The sequence below is a fragment of the Typopeltis vanoorti genome, chromosome 24 (genome assembly GCF_054136105.1).
Source record: "Typopeltis vanoorti isolate ZY-2024b chromosome 24, IOZ_Tvanoo_1.0, whole genome shotgun sequence".
Classification (NCBI taxonomy): Eukaryota; Metazoa; Arthropoda; class Arachnida; order Uropygi; family Thelyphonidae; genus Typopeltis; species Typopeltis vanoorti.
Genome location: NC_143572.1, coordinates 65285427 through 65301569, shown reverse-complemented (window position 1 = coordinate 65301569; position 16143 = coordinate 65285427). Strand labels below are relative to the sequence as shown.

The 16143-nt window shown below is 33.6% G+C and overlaps 1 protein-coding gene across 2 annotated transcripts in view; it reads left to right on the top strand.

Annotated features, from left to right (window-relative positions):
* Positions 1–14364, top strand: part of LOC150093344 (acetylcholinesterase-like) — a 39743-nt gene extending 25379 nt beyond the window's left edge. For both annotated transcript variants that reach the window (XM_090413552.1, XM_090413551.1), the window contains exons 3-4: positions 6622–6800; positions 14081–14364. In XM_090413552.1, the coding sequence (XP_090269678.1) occupies positions 6622–6800; positions 14081–14091 (190 nt within the window). In that variant the 3' untranslated portion in view covers positions 14092–14364. The remainder of the gene's footprint in view (positions 1–6621; positions 6801–14080) is intronic.
* The last annotated feature ends 1779 nt before the right edge of the window (positions 14365–16143 follow it).

Here is a 16143-nt window from a genome sequence, read left to right as displayed (position 1 = left end):
AGATTTTGATAATGGTCTAAAGACTTTTGGTCCACAAGGAAGTCGGCTGAACTTTTTAACCTTACCTTTTGGAAGTCTGTAGGCAGATATAGATTTCGGGTGAGAGTGCGTCAGGCAACGGCAGTTATCTTTTGTTCGCAAGTTCTGCGGTAAATGTTTCTGAGTTGAACTGCTGAAAAGCTAGAATTTAGAGGAGAACAAACTTCTACTTTCCGTGCTAGCAATTGATTAATTCGAGAACTGGTTGGGAAAAAAAAATGAATTTAATGAAATGAAAATGAAAAAAAATTGAATTTATAACTGAAGAATATAACTGAACTTATAATTAAATTTATAGCCGTTTTCGTCTACAATGCTATACATGGTAAATGAATACTGTTAGTACAATATACTTACGTGATTTGACTATTAACATTTACGTATAGTAAGTACTTCAACTGATGTCAAATTATTTTTAGTTCTTTACATGAACGGTAGTAGCAGTCGTATCCTGGGATACTTCACCTCTTATTCTGAAATCAATGTAATTTATTATTTCTTGAAGGGCCTTATCACAGCCTCTTTAAACCATTTAATTTGTACTTAGTGTGTTTGCCTTTGTGCTGGCATTATGCAAAGAGTGAAATATACAAGGTGTGGAAAGGCATAAAAATTAACGACCATGCATAAAGATTTATCTCCTTAAAAATTGACGTTAAAATTGATAATTATTTATGAAAAAATTACAAAAATGATTCTTTGTGGAAAGTATTGAGACAACATCTTACTGGTAAATAAGTAGTGATAATAATTAATAAAAGTAATAATAATTAATAAAAAGAAACAAATATAATCCTATACATCGTTTTCGTCAAGCTTCCGTCTTTAATGGTACTGCAAAAGTTATACGCACACACACACAATAAAAAATAAAAATAAAAATAAAATAAACAGACTAGAAACAGAAACATCTTAAATGTTATCAGATCTTCACAACTGATACATATACAAATAAGTACCCAGATTAATAAAAAAAAAAAAAAAAAAAAACGTTAAATACATTTCTGTATGCGTGTCGGAACAATGCTAGTTGCTGATGTCAGGTTCTGCTGCATCGCGTGTGTCTCATCCCTCCTACCGGCTGAGGTGGATGAAATATCCAGCCCACCATAGCATTCTGCATGGATCAAAACTTCATCGGCTTTGTACCTTTTATCATGCCATTACCTCCCTCCGCCGTTAATTCCTTCACGGTTATTTTAGAGCCATTCATGGATTAACTGTTAGTGCCTGACTAACAGTTTGTGTCACCGTTTTACTTGGAATTTTCTTTACTGTCCTAAAATATATGACTTTTTTTGCCTCTAAAATGATTTATTGTGTTTCTTTTCCAAAAATTGAAACGAATTTCGCATGTGCGAAAATAATCAATCCTGAAATGACCATCTATCAGCCTTTGCAATAAATCTATTTAGTAGTAGCAAAAAATTACTCCTGTTAAAAATAACAGGAGTAATTAACTCTATATTTAAACCAAACCTAGTTCAAAAACAAACCAGACTAAAAGTATACAATACATTAGCCCTACCGGTCTTAATGTATGGAAGCGAAATCTGGACAATAAAACAAAAAGAAAAACAAAGATTAACAACAGCAGAAATGAAGTTTATGAGAAAAACTGCAAAGTATACCCTATTTGATCACAAAAGAAACGAAGATATTATGAAAGAACTAAACCAAGAACCAGTAATTGAAAAAATTAAAAAATATAAACATAAATGGATGGAACACGTTCAAAGAATGAAAACAGAAAGATTACCAAAACAAGCCATTAAGAAAAAGAAAACCAGGACGTCCTCTTAAACGATTCAACAATGACTTCTAAGGCCGAACAGGCCATACTAGGCCTAAATCCTTGATACGTATGATGATGATGATGAGTAGTAGCAAAGTTGCTGTATTATTCTGCTGTATTATAAATTTATTCTTCAAATCAATGCAACAGAACAATTGCACTGGTTGTTCCAATATAGAAACAACTATTTTCGCGAATTTTCGATGTTTGCATTGAACATATTATGTCACATATTTATATTTTTAAATAATATTTATTGAAATAAATATGACTTTTTGTTTTCTTTCCTAGCAAAACACTGTTATATGGATCATCACATTTCAGTTTTAGAAACGAATTTTTTTTGTTTTGTGTTATGAACAACAAACGATGTTATTTTGCATAACTCGGTTTCCGATTGTGAATCTTTTTAGTATCAAAACTTTATATCCAATGATGTTTTAGCAGGGATTCTTCGCCTTTTCTTTCTTTTTTTTTTTTTTTTTGCAGGATGCACCTTGCTATAATATCCAGTGCGTAACCACCGTAGATATGTTGAAAATACATGAAGGATATCATATACAGAATGATTCAAAATTTATGCTCATTTTGAAGATTTTCTAATGCTTACCCCCCCATCCTTATCCTCTCCTGCAATTCAATTACGTAACCACTCTACCACTCTAAATTTCTACAGGTTCGACAAAAGAAATAAGACAATAATATTGTTGTATCCTGAAGCTTCTAATTCTGTACTATTTCCTTGCAATCTAAAACCAGCTGTTCTACTGTCTGCTGAAATGATTTGAAATTTTAGAAATACTATGCTATATTTTCGCCACATAAAATTGTTTATATGCATACCACACAAAAGAAAGTTCAGTAGTATTATTTTAGTTTCTGTTTCTTAAAATAATCTAAATATTTTTACTTCTACTTATGCTTCTGGTTGCTATTTCTGAAGTAATCTACGTCTTAGAAATACTTGTAGTAATCCTCTTAGCTGGAGGAAAAGGTAAAGGAAAAAGCACTCTCAGTGCTATTGAGGAAGAAAATTGAGAACGCTTAGCTAGAAGGGACACTAAAGTGCCTCAAGCTACAGTGCGAGATACATCAAGAATGTCGTGTTTCGTTTTCAATTGTTGATTAGTAGATATCCTAACATAGAAAAAAATATAGACATTTCTTTTACAGGCTGATACAGTATTTTTGCTGAAATAATTCTTAATTTATAATGATCAGTTTCATTTTTATTATCGAAAAAGTATAAATTATTTCATATAATTATCTTGAAAAAGAGGACTTGAATTATTCTAAAAGAAAAGGAGCATATGCTTCACATGATCTTATTTTTTGGGCAGGGCAAGAAGTTATATTGAAGACTTATTTAATTTTCAGATATTTCAGAGAATTTATTTTATAAATCGTTCGCAAGACAACTGTTCGAACGTAAATCACTTGGGGAACATGCATATTCATTTTAGTGTAAATAGTAGCAAAGGTTTAGCTACTTCAACAATGTCACGTATCTAAACTAGAAGAAAATGTCGTTATATCTGCTGATGTTAGAACTCTTACATAAATTATTTTTCTGGCATGAATTCTCTATCAGCTATAGTGTAATCAATCTACAGATTTTTTCCCTCTTGTATTCTACCATCTTATGTGCAGTGATTTCTTCTTTGTACTACAGGGAAAAAAATCAGATAACACAAGAAAAATATGGAGTATTTTCTTTTTCATTGGGTGAATTTACAATGTTTTCTCTTTGTGTTTTGAAAAGAAAGTACAAATGATTTTTTTCTTACTATTTTTGCCATTATAACATCTGATACAATTATAAGAGTGACATTTTACCGTTTTCTCCCACACGAGAAAAAGAAATATGACAATAATATTGTTGGTTCTGTCGAACTTTTGGAGTGGAAATTTTTAATACAAAACTAAAAAAAAAAAAAAAATCAGCTAACGCCTTTTTTTTTATTCCCGTATATACGGGAGTAGGCGAGGCCATTTAGCCCCATCTAACTTTTGGAGACTGAGTGGGCAGTTCAATCTCCACTGGTACCCAATCAGAGACAGATGGCCCAAGGCTATCACTAATTAAGCGGTACGCAGTGAAGAGAGACGGCTCAAATGTGCCGCCATCTCGTGGTCTCTAACCCTAACACAATATATTTAATGTCTGAAATAATGTGGGTTCTACGGTCGATTTTCTTGAGTTTACAGGACGAAAAACCCGAGTTTCCGGGAGGAAAAACCTGCTTGCCCGTGCCAGATATCGACTAACTCGGGAACTGGTCGAAAAAAGGCTTAGAAAAATTTCCTCTAGTCGCCGACTAGACTCGAAACCAAGACTTCCTTCGTGCGGCCTAGCGCGGTGGTGTGCAAACGCCACATCCACTGAGCTACACAGGCTCATTAATACAAAACTTTGTAATTTAAATATATATATATATATATATATATATATATATATATATATATATATATATATATATATATATATATATATATTATAAAATTGGAGCATAATATCTGAACTAGCAGAAAATATATACATATCAATTTAAATCGGAACCGTTAATTTTATTTTGTAATGACCAATTATACAGGGAAACCAAGAAGGTGAAAGTGCAAAGAACAGCAGATTACAATATAAAGAAAAAAAATGTAGTGATATGACTAAAGAATTTCATTATTCTCTATATAAAGCAAAGTCGCTCAAGCACGTCCTTCAGGAAATCTGTGAAGTATTCTTCGAATCATGATTTTGAACAAAAATATAACATAATCTCGAACGTCGGCAGCCGGTTTTTTTAAATAATATTTCAAATAATTATCGTGAATTAATTTAACAAAGAAAATGTTTTGTGGAGTTAGCGATTAGAAAAAATTAGCAAAAAAATTAAAAATTAGATTGGTTCTCGAAGGTAAGGCAATATTTAAGTGAAGAAATTATGCAAGGATCTTTATTTTGTCCAGCCATTAAAATTGTATTGTACAATAAAAAGAGAAAATAAAAATAATTTCTATCTTTTTAGTTTATCCAATATAACTAAAATTCAGTTGCCCAGCATAGACCAAGGAACTGCATTTCTTGTTATAGGTAACTGAGTCACAGCTATGAGCCTGAGATAATCTGATTAAGTGCTCTCTTCAGCGTGAGGGATCATCACACCTTCTAATGAACATGCTGACCGAATTGCACTTCTTATCCATGTTCTTTCAACAGATAGCATGCATCGTATCCAGGTTTAGCTGGATGTCTATAGACGTCCTGGCCGGTTGGGAGGTTATAGATGTCTAGCAGTTAGATTTTTATTGAAAGCAGACCAAACTTAGTTTGGAATTAAGCCTCTCCCAACACTTTCGTCTGGTCTACATGACCAATGGCACAGGAGTAATGAATCTCATAAACGCCTGGTTTCCGTGGGATGATGTGGGGGTTTTGGTTGATGTAAGAATCGGGAGAGTTTATGCAATGGTAAAAAAAAAAAAACACTTTGATGTTGTAGCAAAGTAGCTATTTTGTCTGTAACATTCTTGATGTAAGGTAGCGTGATTGCATTCTTAAAATTTGTTTAAGTAAAGGAGCAGCAGAACTTGCATCAAGAATTTGTTGATCGTCTTGGGTTCATTACCATTGAGGACGAGGTTATGCCTCAGTTAGAGCAGTTGTTTGTCGCTGTTAATTGACGTACTGGATATACTGAATGGTCTATCTCGTAATGTTTTAGCCATGCTTATCTTTTATAAAAGAAGCATACAAAATCTTCCAGTTGCTGTTGATTTTCTGTATACTGAAAGGAACAATCTTTTTTATTTGTTTATTTCGACAAGGATATCAAAGAAGGGTATTTTTTTTTTTTTTTGTGATCATCCATTTCAAGAGTGAATTTTATATTGCGTTGCAAGCTGATCATGTAATGGTTGAAATGAATTAAGTCATCCATTGTTCCTCACCAAATAACGAAAATATCAGTGTAACGTAATCAACTTTTTGGTTTCTTGCGAGAGATCTTAATTAAATTCATTTCAAAATTTTCCATAAAGAGATTGGCTAAGGCTGGAGGTGTGGGAGCCCATAATAATTGAGTTTTGTTGCCAATATTTGTCCTGAAATATAAAAAAGTATTTTCCATTCAGTATTTGAATAATCTTACTGTGCGTGGTGGGAAAATGTTTACCAGCAGATCCACTGTGATATCTCTATTCGTAAAACGACTGACTACATCTAAACTAGCTAAGATATCTGAAAGCTATATATTTAAATCTTTAACCTGGATAAATTGTAAGCCTATTCTTTACATATGATTCTGTCTTTCCTAGGTGGTCTCTCGCAATTGGGTGTAACGAAATACCTTTTGTGTATTTTAGGTGCTCCATAAATTCTTGGGACTGATGGATATTTCGATTATAATTTTTAATTCTTCTGGCCAATTATGTAATTTATTTTATCAAGTTATTAATTTTATTATGTGTTTGCCATGCGGGATTACGTTTTATCAGTGCATAACTATCCGAGCTCGATAATTCATTAAGGACATGTGATTTTTTCTCTCTCTCTTCAGTCTCAGCACACGAAAAATCTAAAAAATTAAGGAATTTTGCTTGTGTAACCAAAATTTAATTGTCTCAGCATGAATGTTTCCCCCTGGGATTTTGTCTAAGTTTCTTTGAACTTTCTTGTACTGCTAAAAAGAAGTTTTAAGTGATTTTTTTTTTAATATAGCAGAGAGAGAGAGAGAGAGAGATGTTGTCTACTCAAATGATATGTACTTTTTTTTTTTTTTTTTTTTTTACAGGAACCCAAACATATCACCTGACGGATCGATGGAGACCGCAAGGTGGCCTACCTATTCCACACAAAATAAAGAATATTTTATATTTGATAGCCCGGTTTCTAATTCTACAGTCCACGGATATCATGACCAAAGATGTGCTTTCTGGAAGGAGTATATTCCTGCTCTGTCAGAGCGAAAAGGTTCGTAATTCTCTAAATCAACATATGGCAGTGGTATGTAGGGAATCAGAACAAGTATAATTTTGCTAATTTTCTCGATAAATACACTTTATTGCAAGTAAATTAATTTAAATTTATTACATTAGCTAATTTGAAAAAAGAAAATTGACGACTTCATAATGCAACTCTTCTTTGGGGTTTACTACCGGGTTTTGAATTCTATTCATTGAACATTTATTAGCTAGTTTTCAACTGAAAGCGAGTTTGTTTTCTGCCGTGGGACAGGGCATTTATTTCCTTTCTTTTCCTCTAAAAAACAAACAATACTTCCAGATAATATGCAGAAAATTATGTGATTATGATTTTTTTGAATTATGAAATATCATTATAAATTCAAAATTGAAATTAATTGCATTAATAAGATATACCAGTTTTTAAAACATTGCATTTATATTGCCTTTCTGAGTGAAAATTCGTCATCTGTTAGGATAGTTTGGTGATAATGTAAATGCTGAATAAATCCGCCTGTTATTAATTTGGTCAAAAGACGAAATATGGAACTTTTTCAAGTCTTTGGAGGCATTGAATAAGCATGTTGGTAGTCTTACATTAGAAAAAGTGTCTACAATCTGAAAACATTTGCAAATTTCCATGCTTACATCCTGTTGGAGGGCGATTACAATAACCTATTATCAATATGCCATGCAAAATGATCTTTAACTTTCTGGGACTGATTAGCATATGGTGTCATTCATATACAAAATTTGTTGTGGGAAGTATTTCAAATTATAAGAGGACTTTACTTTAGCTTCCATTATTATTGAAAAATATAAAAAATAATAATCTCATTTTACTTTTGAGGGTGACTTATACCTCTTGTATTTATTGGCACAAATGCATCATATCCATGGATTCCTCAGTTATTTATCTGAACAGCTACTATGAAATTCCCAAATCCACGAAACCTTGAAAACCTTTCTCCCACATTTGGAAGAAAGAATTAAAAAATTCTTGATGCTATCAAGACGATAATCCGGTTATATGATGACCATTCTCTTTTACAGTTTCACTTCAACAACTTTCTGATTTTGACCCTTCTTGTTTCATGACTTTTTTGTTGATATTTTCGTGGGAGTGTTCAACAGGAATGTCTTCCTTCTTTTCCACCTCATTTCTTTTAAGCCTGTTAAAATATGATCACATCAATCTGACGACATCCCGTTTACCTAAATCCCACTGCTCTTTCATTCCATCTATGTTCTCTAGAATAGCCTTCCTCACACTGTTACAGATGCTTTTCAAGAAAATAACAGTGATCGCTTTCTTTCTTCATCATAATCATTCATCGATATATATCACTAATATGCTATAGCTTTCGTATTATCTCTTGTGTACAACTGATTTCATACGACACAGTTATTTGTTCTATGTAAGTGCTTGAATTATGATTTCTAATGTTAATATAGTGTGATATAATTTGACCACAAGAATGAATATATTCCTAATTATTCAAATAATAAGACTAGAGATCAATAACGCATGTAAAAATTGTATTTAGCATGCAAATATCGGTGAACTAAGGATTTAGCCGGCTACCTACCGATTTCCAAAAGTCAGTTAAGGTAAAAGAGTTCCGCCTACTCCTTATGAGAAATAAAAAGCGTTAGGCGATTTGTTTTCACTAATTTATGAATACTCTTGAGAAAGACGTTGAACCTTGTGAATGACATGCAAGCACATATTTTTTGGAAAACCCTACGGATTTGTTCGATCATATTAATGATAAAATGCACACATTTATCATCCACGTCGTTTCGTGTTCTGGTAATTGCTCTTCACACAACTAATTTCTTCCGAAGTAACAGTGCTCTTAATGCTGCATATGATAACAGAAGCTGATGACCATCGCAAGCGTTCTAGCAATTGTCTTCATTAATAATACTTGAACGATTTCAATGACTATTACCAAACCAGTACATTCAACCTTCGAAGTGTATGTCCTTGCTGCAGCGATCGTTCTATCCACGGGGGTGGGGGTGGGCGCTTTCTCTACTTTTTCTCTTTTAGAAAAAGTAAACAACAAAAACTCTTTTATTAAGAACTTTGTTTCTAATAAAACAAAGTTCTTAATAAAATTGTTTGTATAATACAAAATGGTGTCCACTTTTAAAATTGCAACTTGGAATGTCAGAACTCTGTATGAAGCTGGCAAATTAAGAAATGCCACAAGAGAAATGAAGAGGCTGGGCATCCGGATTTTGGGAATTTGCGAGACAAGATGGCCAGTATCTGGAAAGTGTCAACAAGATAATACGACAATGTATTACTCTGGGAATGATGAGAACAAACATCGACATGGTGTATCTGTAATAGTATATAAAGAAATCAATAAATCAGTAATAAATTGGATTCCATTTTCTGAAAGGATAATGCTGTTACAACTTAAGGGAAACCCCGTTAACATAAATATCATCCAAGCTTATGCACCCACAGCTGACAAAAGTGAAGATGTTGAAGAGTTTTATGAACACCTAAAAGAGATTAAAAACCTAACAAAGAAACATGATATAAGCATAGTGATGGGTGACTTCAATGCAAAAGTGGGAAGAAGGGGTGATGGAGAAATTGTTGGCGAACATGGCTTAGGCACCAGAAATGACAGAGGAGATCGCCTACTCCAGTTCTGTCAGGAAGAAGATCTAACAATAGCAAATACCTGGTTTAAACTTCCACCCAGAAGACTGTACACTTGGAAATCGCCTCACGATAACCAACATAACATTGTCAGAAATCAAATTGATTATATACTGATAAATAAAAGATTCCACAGTAGTATAAAGAGTGCAAAGACTTATCCTGGAGCAGATATCTCATCAGACCACAATCCCATAGTTGCAGAAGTACGTCTTAGATTAAAATCAGCTAAAAAATCACAAAAGAAGAAAAAGAAAATTGATGTAGAAAAACTGAAAGACCCGAATATAAATAAAAGTGCCAAGACACAGCTTAATCTGCGATTACAACAGATTAACATAGAAGAAAATAAAAGTGTGGAATCTCTTTGGAGTAGCTTAAAGATTGCCATCGTAACAACAAGTATTGAAGAAGTAGGTTATGTGAATAATATAAAACAACAGGAATGGATGACAGATGAGATTCTTTCTCTTATTGATACAAGAAGAATGTACAAAAACAAAGACCTAGCCAGGTATACAGAAACACATAACATCAAGAAAAAAATAAAAGAAGCCAAGGAAAATTGGATGAAAAATTTATGTACTGAAATTGAACTGCTTCAGAAGAAACATGATAATTTCAATCTGTATAAGAAAATCAACGAAATTTCCGGAAAACCGAAGAAAAAGCAAATAGTGTCTCTAAGAGACGAAAATGGAAAAATAGTTCTAGAAGAAGAGAATAAAGCACAGATTTGGATAAAATATGTAACAGAACTTTTCAATGATACTAGACAGAAGCCTATAAATATAAAAGATAACATTCAAGGACCAGCAATCATGAAATGCGAAATAGAGAATGCTATACGAACAAGTAAAACAGGAAAAGCCAGTGGACCAGATGGTGTGCAAACAGAATTTTTAAAATTAATCTAACCAGATAACATCAAACTTCTTAAAAAACTATTTAATAAAATATATGAAAGTGATGAATTTCCATCAGATTGGCTCAAATCTACATTTATCACTGTCCCAAAGAAACCCAAAGCGAATTCTTGTGGTGACTTCCGACTTATTAGTCTAATGAGCCAAACATTAAAAATATTTTTGAAAGTAATTCAGAATCGCATTTATAGAAAAAGTGAAGAAACTCTAAGTGAAACACAATTCGGCTTTCGGAATGGTTTTGGTACTAGAGAGGCCTTTTCTGTACCCAAATATTGATACAAAAATGCATAGAAAAACAGAAATCTGTCTTTATGTGTTTCATAGATTTTGAAAAGCATTCGACAAAGTCAGACACACTAACTTAATAGAAGTCCTTCAAAAAATAAGGCTAGACGAACAAGACATAAGACTAATAACAAATCTGTATTGGAATCAGTCAGCTACCGTTCAATTAGACAACATTACCACCAGTGATATTAACATCAAAAGAGGAGTGAGACAAGGATGTGTGCTCTCACCACTCCTGTTAAACATATATGCAGAGGTAATCTTTAAAAAAGCATTGGAAGAATGTCCAGAGGGAATCACAATAAATGGAAAGATTGTTAACAACCTACGATATGCAGATGACACCGTGCTAATTGCAGATAATATTATGGATCTCCAAAAACTCATTGACAGAGTATACATAGAAAGCCAAAGAATGGGAATAAATATAAACATCAACAAGACAAAATACATGATCATCAGCAAACATCCAGCCTCATCAATAAAACTGACACTCAATGGGAAAAATATTGATCAAGTGTCAAGATATAAATATCTTGGTTGCTGGCTTAATGAACGGTGAGATCCAGAAATAGATATAAAGACAAGGATTGAAGTTGCACGGCAGTCCTTCATGAAAATGAGAACACTATTCTGCAATAAAGACCTAAACATGGAAGTCAGATGCCGAATGCTGAAATGCTACGTGTGGTCTATTCTGCTCTATGGAGTTGAAACATGGACACTGAAGGCGACAACCATCAAGAAAATCGAAGCCTTTGAGATGTGGCTATACAGAAGAATGCTAAAGATATCATGGACAGAAAAAATTACCAATGAAGATGTCTTAAAATCCATTGGCAAAGCTAAACATCTTGTACAAATAATCAAGAAACGAAAAACATCATATCTTGGACACATCATGAGAAACAGCAAATACCAACTTCTACAAACTATTTTGGTAGGAAGAATTGATGACAAAGGAACTAGAGGAAGAAAAAGAATATCATGGTTTGACAACATCATGAAGTGGACAGGAAAGAGCAGTGCACAACTGCTCAGATTAGCACAAGAGCGCAGTTTGTTCGCCAAGATGGTCGCTGACCTTCGATAGAAGATACCACAATAAGAAGGAGAAGATAATACAAGCGTAGTAGTATTATACAACCCGTTTGCATCCATAGCGCTAGCTAGGCGAAATGAAGTGAATGCATTCTAAGTTTGATTCTAATCGCAAAGTAGGGGAACTGTTCTAAGCCTTTGTTCGAACGGTTCCCGAGTTAGTAGATCTGTGACATGGACAAGTAGGGTTTTTTAATTCCGTAATGTCGGATTTTTAATCCATTACCTCAAGAAAAAAAATAGAATGTAGAAGTCCTGTTATTTCAACTAATAATATTGCGTTATGGAACAGGACATAGCGGCAATTTCCTGTCGTACGCTTTTCACTAGAAGCCTTGTAAAATAATTGATAGTCTGAACCAGCTATTTTTTGATTGGCTAAGGGTGGACATTGACTGCCTTCCCCTACTCCAAGAAATGCCTAGAATACGACCTTGCCTCCTCCTCTTGTGGAATAAAAAGCGTTATCAGATCACAAAAGGATTTTTGTAAACCTTTAGTAAATTCGTACCGTGGGCAGGCTAAGAATTTTTTTAATGACGATTAATGATTTTCATTATCCATTATGAAGGCAATTAAAATATAATTGTAGTGAAAGTATACGCCTCTAAAGTTAGAAGAATTTACAATCCAGTCCGTACTACGACAATAACAGCCCGTTTATTCAATGGAAATTATTCATAAAGGATTATTCTGAAATTCTCTCACACTTTTTTTGGAATCCCCCCCCCCCCGCCACACACACAAACAAACACTAACTTACAGAATCCCAATAGTGTGTTATTAGAGAAAATTTTTTATCTCTGCACATGAAATTTAACATTTGAAAAGGTACCGATAATATCAGTACCTCATTTTGAAATCATAAGACATTAATAAATGTCTTATGATTAAAGGGAAGGCAGTCAATATCAACCCTTAGCCAATCAAAAATAGCTGGTCCAGACTATCAATTATTTTAAACGGCATCTAGTGAATAGTGAAAGCTGAATGGCTATCATTCAACAGATTAAAAGAAATACTTACTGATCCAAATCTTGACATCTCTGCGAAGGCAAAACTATTTAATGGTGACATTCTTCTATCACTCACATATGGATCAGAAACATGGAACACGACAAGAAAAGCAGAAGAGACTCTCAGAATAACTCAGCGTGCAACAGAACGCAGGATTTGTAACATCAGCAAAATGGAACATGTTAGAAACACGGAACTAAGAAAGAGATCAGGCATAAAAGATGTGGCAACTGCAGTATATGAAAGCAAGTTGAGATGAGAAGATCACATAGCCAGACTCAGGGATAACAGATGGATATATAGAATACTCAACTGGCAACCAAGAATAAAGAGAAGTCCACCTACAAGATGAGAAGATCCACTAGTGAAATCAATGGATATAACATGGGAAAGAGAAGCTCAAGATCGAGATCATTGGAGGCATCTTTGTGACCTGCACTCATGGAGAAATCCTGAGTCCATCAAGGTAATGAAGGTAATTAATAAATGTACTCCTTGTATGTTATAATTTTAAGATTTTAAATTATTCTTGAATGTATTAAGTAATGAATTTCTAATCTTATGAAATCAATTTTTTTTTTTTAAATCAAATACTTTGACTTCTTTGTGGTGGTGTCGTTGTGGAGTCTGATACAGAGGTGGAAGGATTTCTCGTTCCCGGAAAATTTCATTTTTCCTACTGAAAAACAGGCCAACGGGCCAGAAGGGCATTCTAATTAGCAGCCATAATAAACTTGTCTCCTACCCTTTGTTGCTTCTCCCGTAATTCAAAACGTACCCATTCATCATAAAATCTGGATTTTCAAGGATATCCCTATTACCTAAAAATACGACCCTTTAAGAATAACCCCGTAATCAACTGTATGAAATATTTACAACTATAATATACCTTTATATTCAAGATTAAGACTCAATTTCGCCAGTAAACGATTTCCAATTTCTTTTATGTTTCTTGAATATATGATTCACTGCATTTAGTTAAGCTTATCCCTTATTTAGCTGTTTTGCATCCTCCCTTTAACTGTTCTAGGAAATTTCACTTCCGTTGTTTGTGTTCTATGAACAAAAACAACGTCTAAGCATGTCTATGAACATCAAATATCCAATCGTATTCCAAATACTGATAGTGCGCTCGAGTGCTTGCTTTTCAGTTAGAAATTATAAAATTATATAAATATTCAAAGGAATGAAATATGTAGAGAATGAAAAACCGAAATGTATTAAATTGATACTGTAAACGGCTCATATTAAATTTTATTTATTTATTTATAGATTCCTGTTGAGACGTAAAAGCAAATAAATGTCCTACAGTTTGTGGAAGCAAAGCTCTTCACAGTAGGGATAAATGGAGTCTTATTTATGAAGAGCAAATCCAAGAAAACCTACCTATCGTCAGTAGAATTAAATGGCAGTTGAGGAACAAATATGTAATCCAAAAGTTTCGACAATCCACTACGGTGTCTAAAAAGAGTAATAGATCTATAATTGAAGGATATAATTTAGTAAAGCCATTGGCTCAAATGAATCGATCCAATAAAAATCTCAACTAACCTTCACTGGTTTCATTTCTTTGTACATAACCTAAAAACTGAAACAGGAGGTTAAATAGAAGTTAACATTCATTACTGGCTATACACTGGGCCGCATTTATACTTTTGGAGACACGAGGCACAACATCATTATGAGGCCTCAAAAGAACAAGTCTATTTCAGTTAATCAAATTCATACGCATCTTTTTTAGTTTATTGATAATAAAAGTCATTTCCATAATAATTCATTTTAATAAATAAGAATAACACAGCATTGGTCTACGTGTGATTGAAACAAACTATTTGATTTTTAAGAACATGGATTTAATAAAATATTTATACATAATCGTCTACTAGTTTCGCTAGCTGTAACTGTCTAGCCTTGTGAAGAAGAGAAAGGTTATGCTGGTATTAAATGCAAAAAACAAAAGAGAAAATGTAGGTAACGGTTTATAACAGACAAAGTTTTAGAGAACGCGTGACATCACGCGCATTAAGCGTGAAGACTTAGTTATTGTTATTAAGTTCGCGTTTTATAATTTTTCGCGTAATTTAGTTCTGCTAAAGCGAATGATTTTAACAGGTTTTTCCACATGACTTTTAATATTATTCCGTGGTTTCCATTGAGGTTATTTCCTGTTCTTAGGACTACCGCAGCTTCTTTAAAAGTTCTACATTTATAATCCTCTTCGATATATGGCATGGAACTGTTATCCCAATTAAATTTAAGGAATGACTAGAGCATGGTATATAATGTGCAGAGGGAGTTTTTTCAGCCTAGCTTGTAAACCTGTATGGGCACCTTTCATATTGGCAGCGTGTTATCATAGCTTTCCCACTGCACATTTTTATCTCCAAAGATAATTCTTCCGTATTAAAAATTTCTTCTAATATTTTAATACTACCTTTTCTAAATATAAGAAATTATGTTGTGGTAATACTGATGAACCCGATAAATGTTTCTCTAATGTCAGAATTTACGCTAACGTACTTAAACATAATAGCTAGTTGTCATTATGGGCATCGTCTGTTGTTTGAGTATTATTGCATATTTTGTCGCCCCTTTCCCCTAAAAAAACGCTTAATAACTTCTTAAAATCCATGATGTTAAGTTAGGCCTCAACATGTCTGATCATAAATTCTAAATAGCTTTAGCTAATGAAAATTCATAAGCTAATGAAAAATGGTCATAAACTACATTTTTTTTACCGAAAGAGGGAGACAATTAGCCCTTTAACGGTGGGATTTTATTCTGAAAATGTGCATCGGCAATTTTATTACGTGATTTTGAACCACAGTCTTTTGGCTGGGGTGCGGATACGCTAACCACTCGGCCAACCAGGCCAGCAAAAAAAAAAAAAAAAAAAAAAAAAAATTTATATTTCTCTTTGTTTCTGAATACTGCGTTTTTTTTTTTCTGCATGGGTAATTAAAAACAAGTGAAGACGAGTATACTCGTCAAACGCAGAGTAAATGCACCTGCTGTAAATTTTAATTAAATGTCCTAGGTTCGATTCCCGTCGGAGACGTGAGGAGCTCAAGGAGCCAAGTTAGCCGGTCTTGGGTGTGGACAGCAGTGTTTTTTTCCCAGTTTATCCTGGGGGTTTTCCTCCCGCAAAGCTGGCAAACCGCCCCGTGAACACACGCTTCGAACAGACATGGGATACTACCCGGAATAAAAACCAACCAACGTATTCTGCGAGATTATTGGTTATGGAAGCTTACGCGGTAAAATGTGTAGGCCTGCGCGAAAGCGTAACACACGATGACTAAATTATCTGTTTCAGTTTTTAGATATTTATGCAA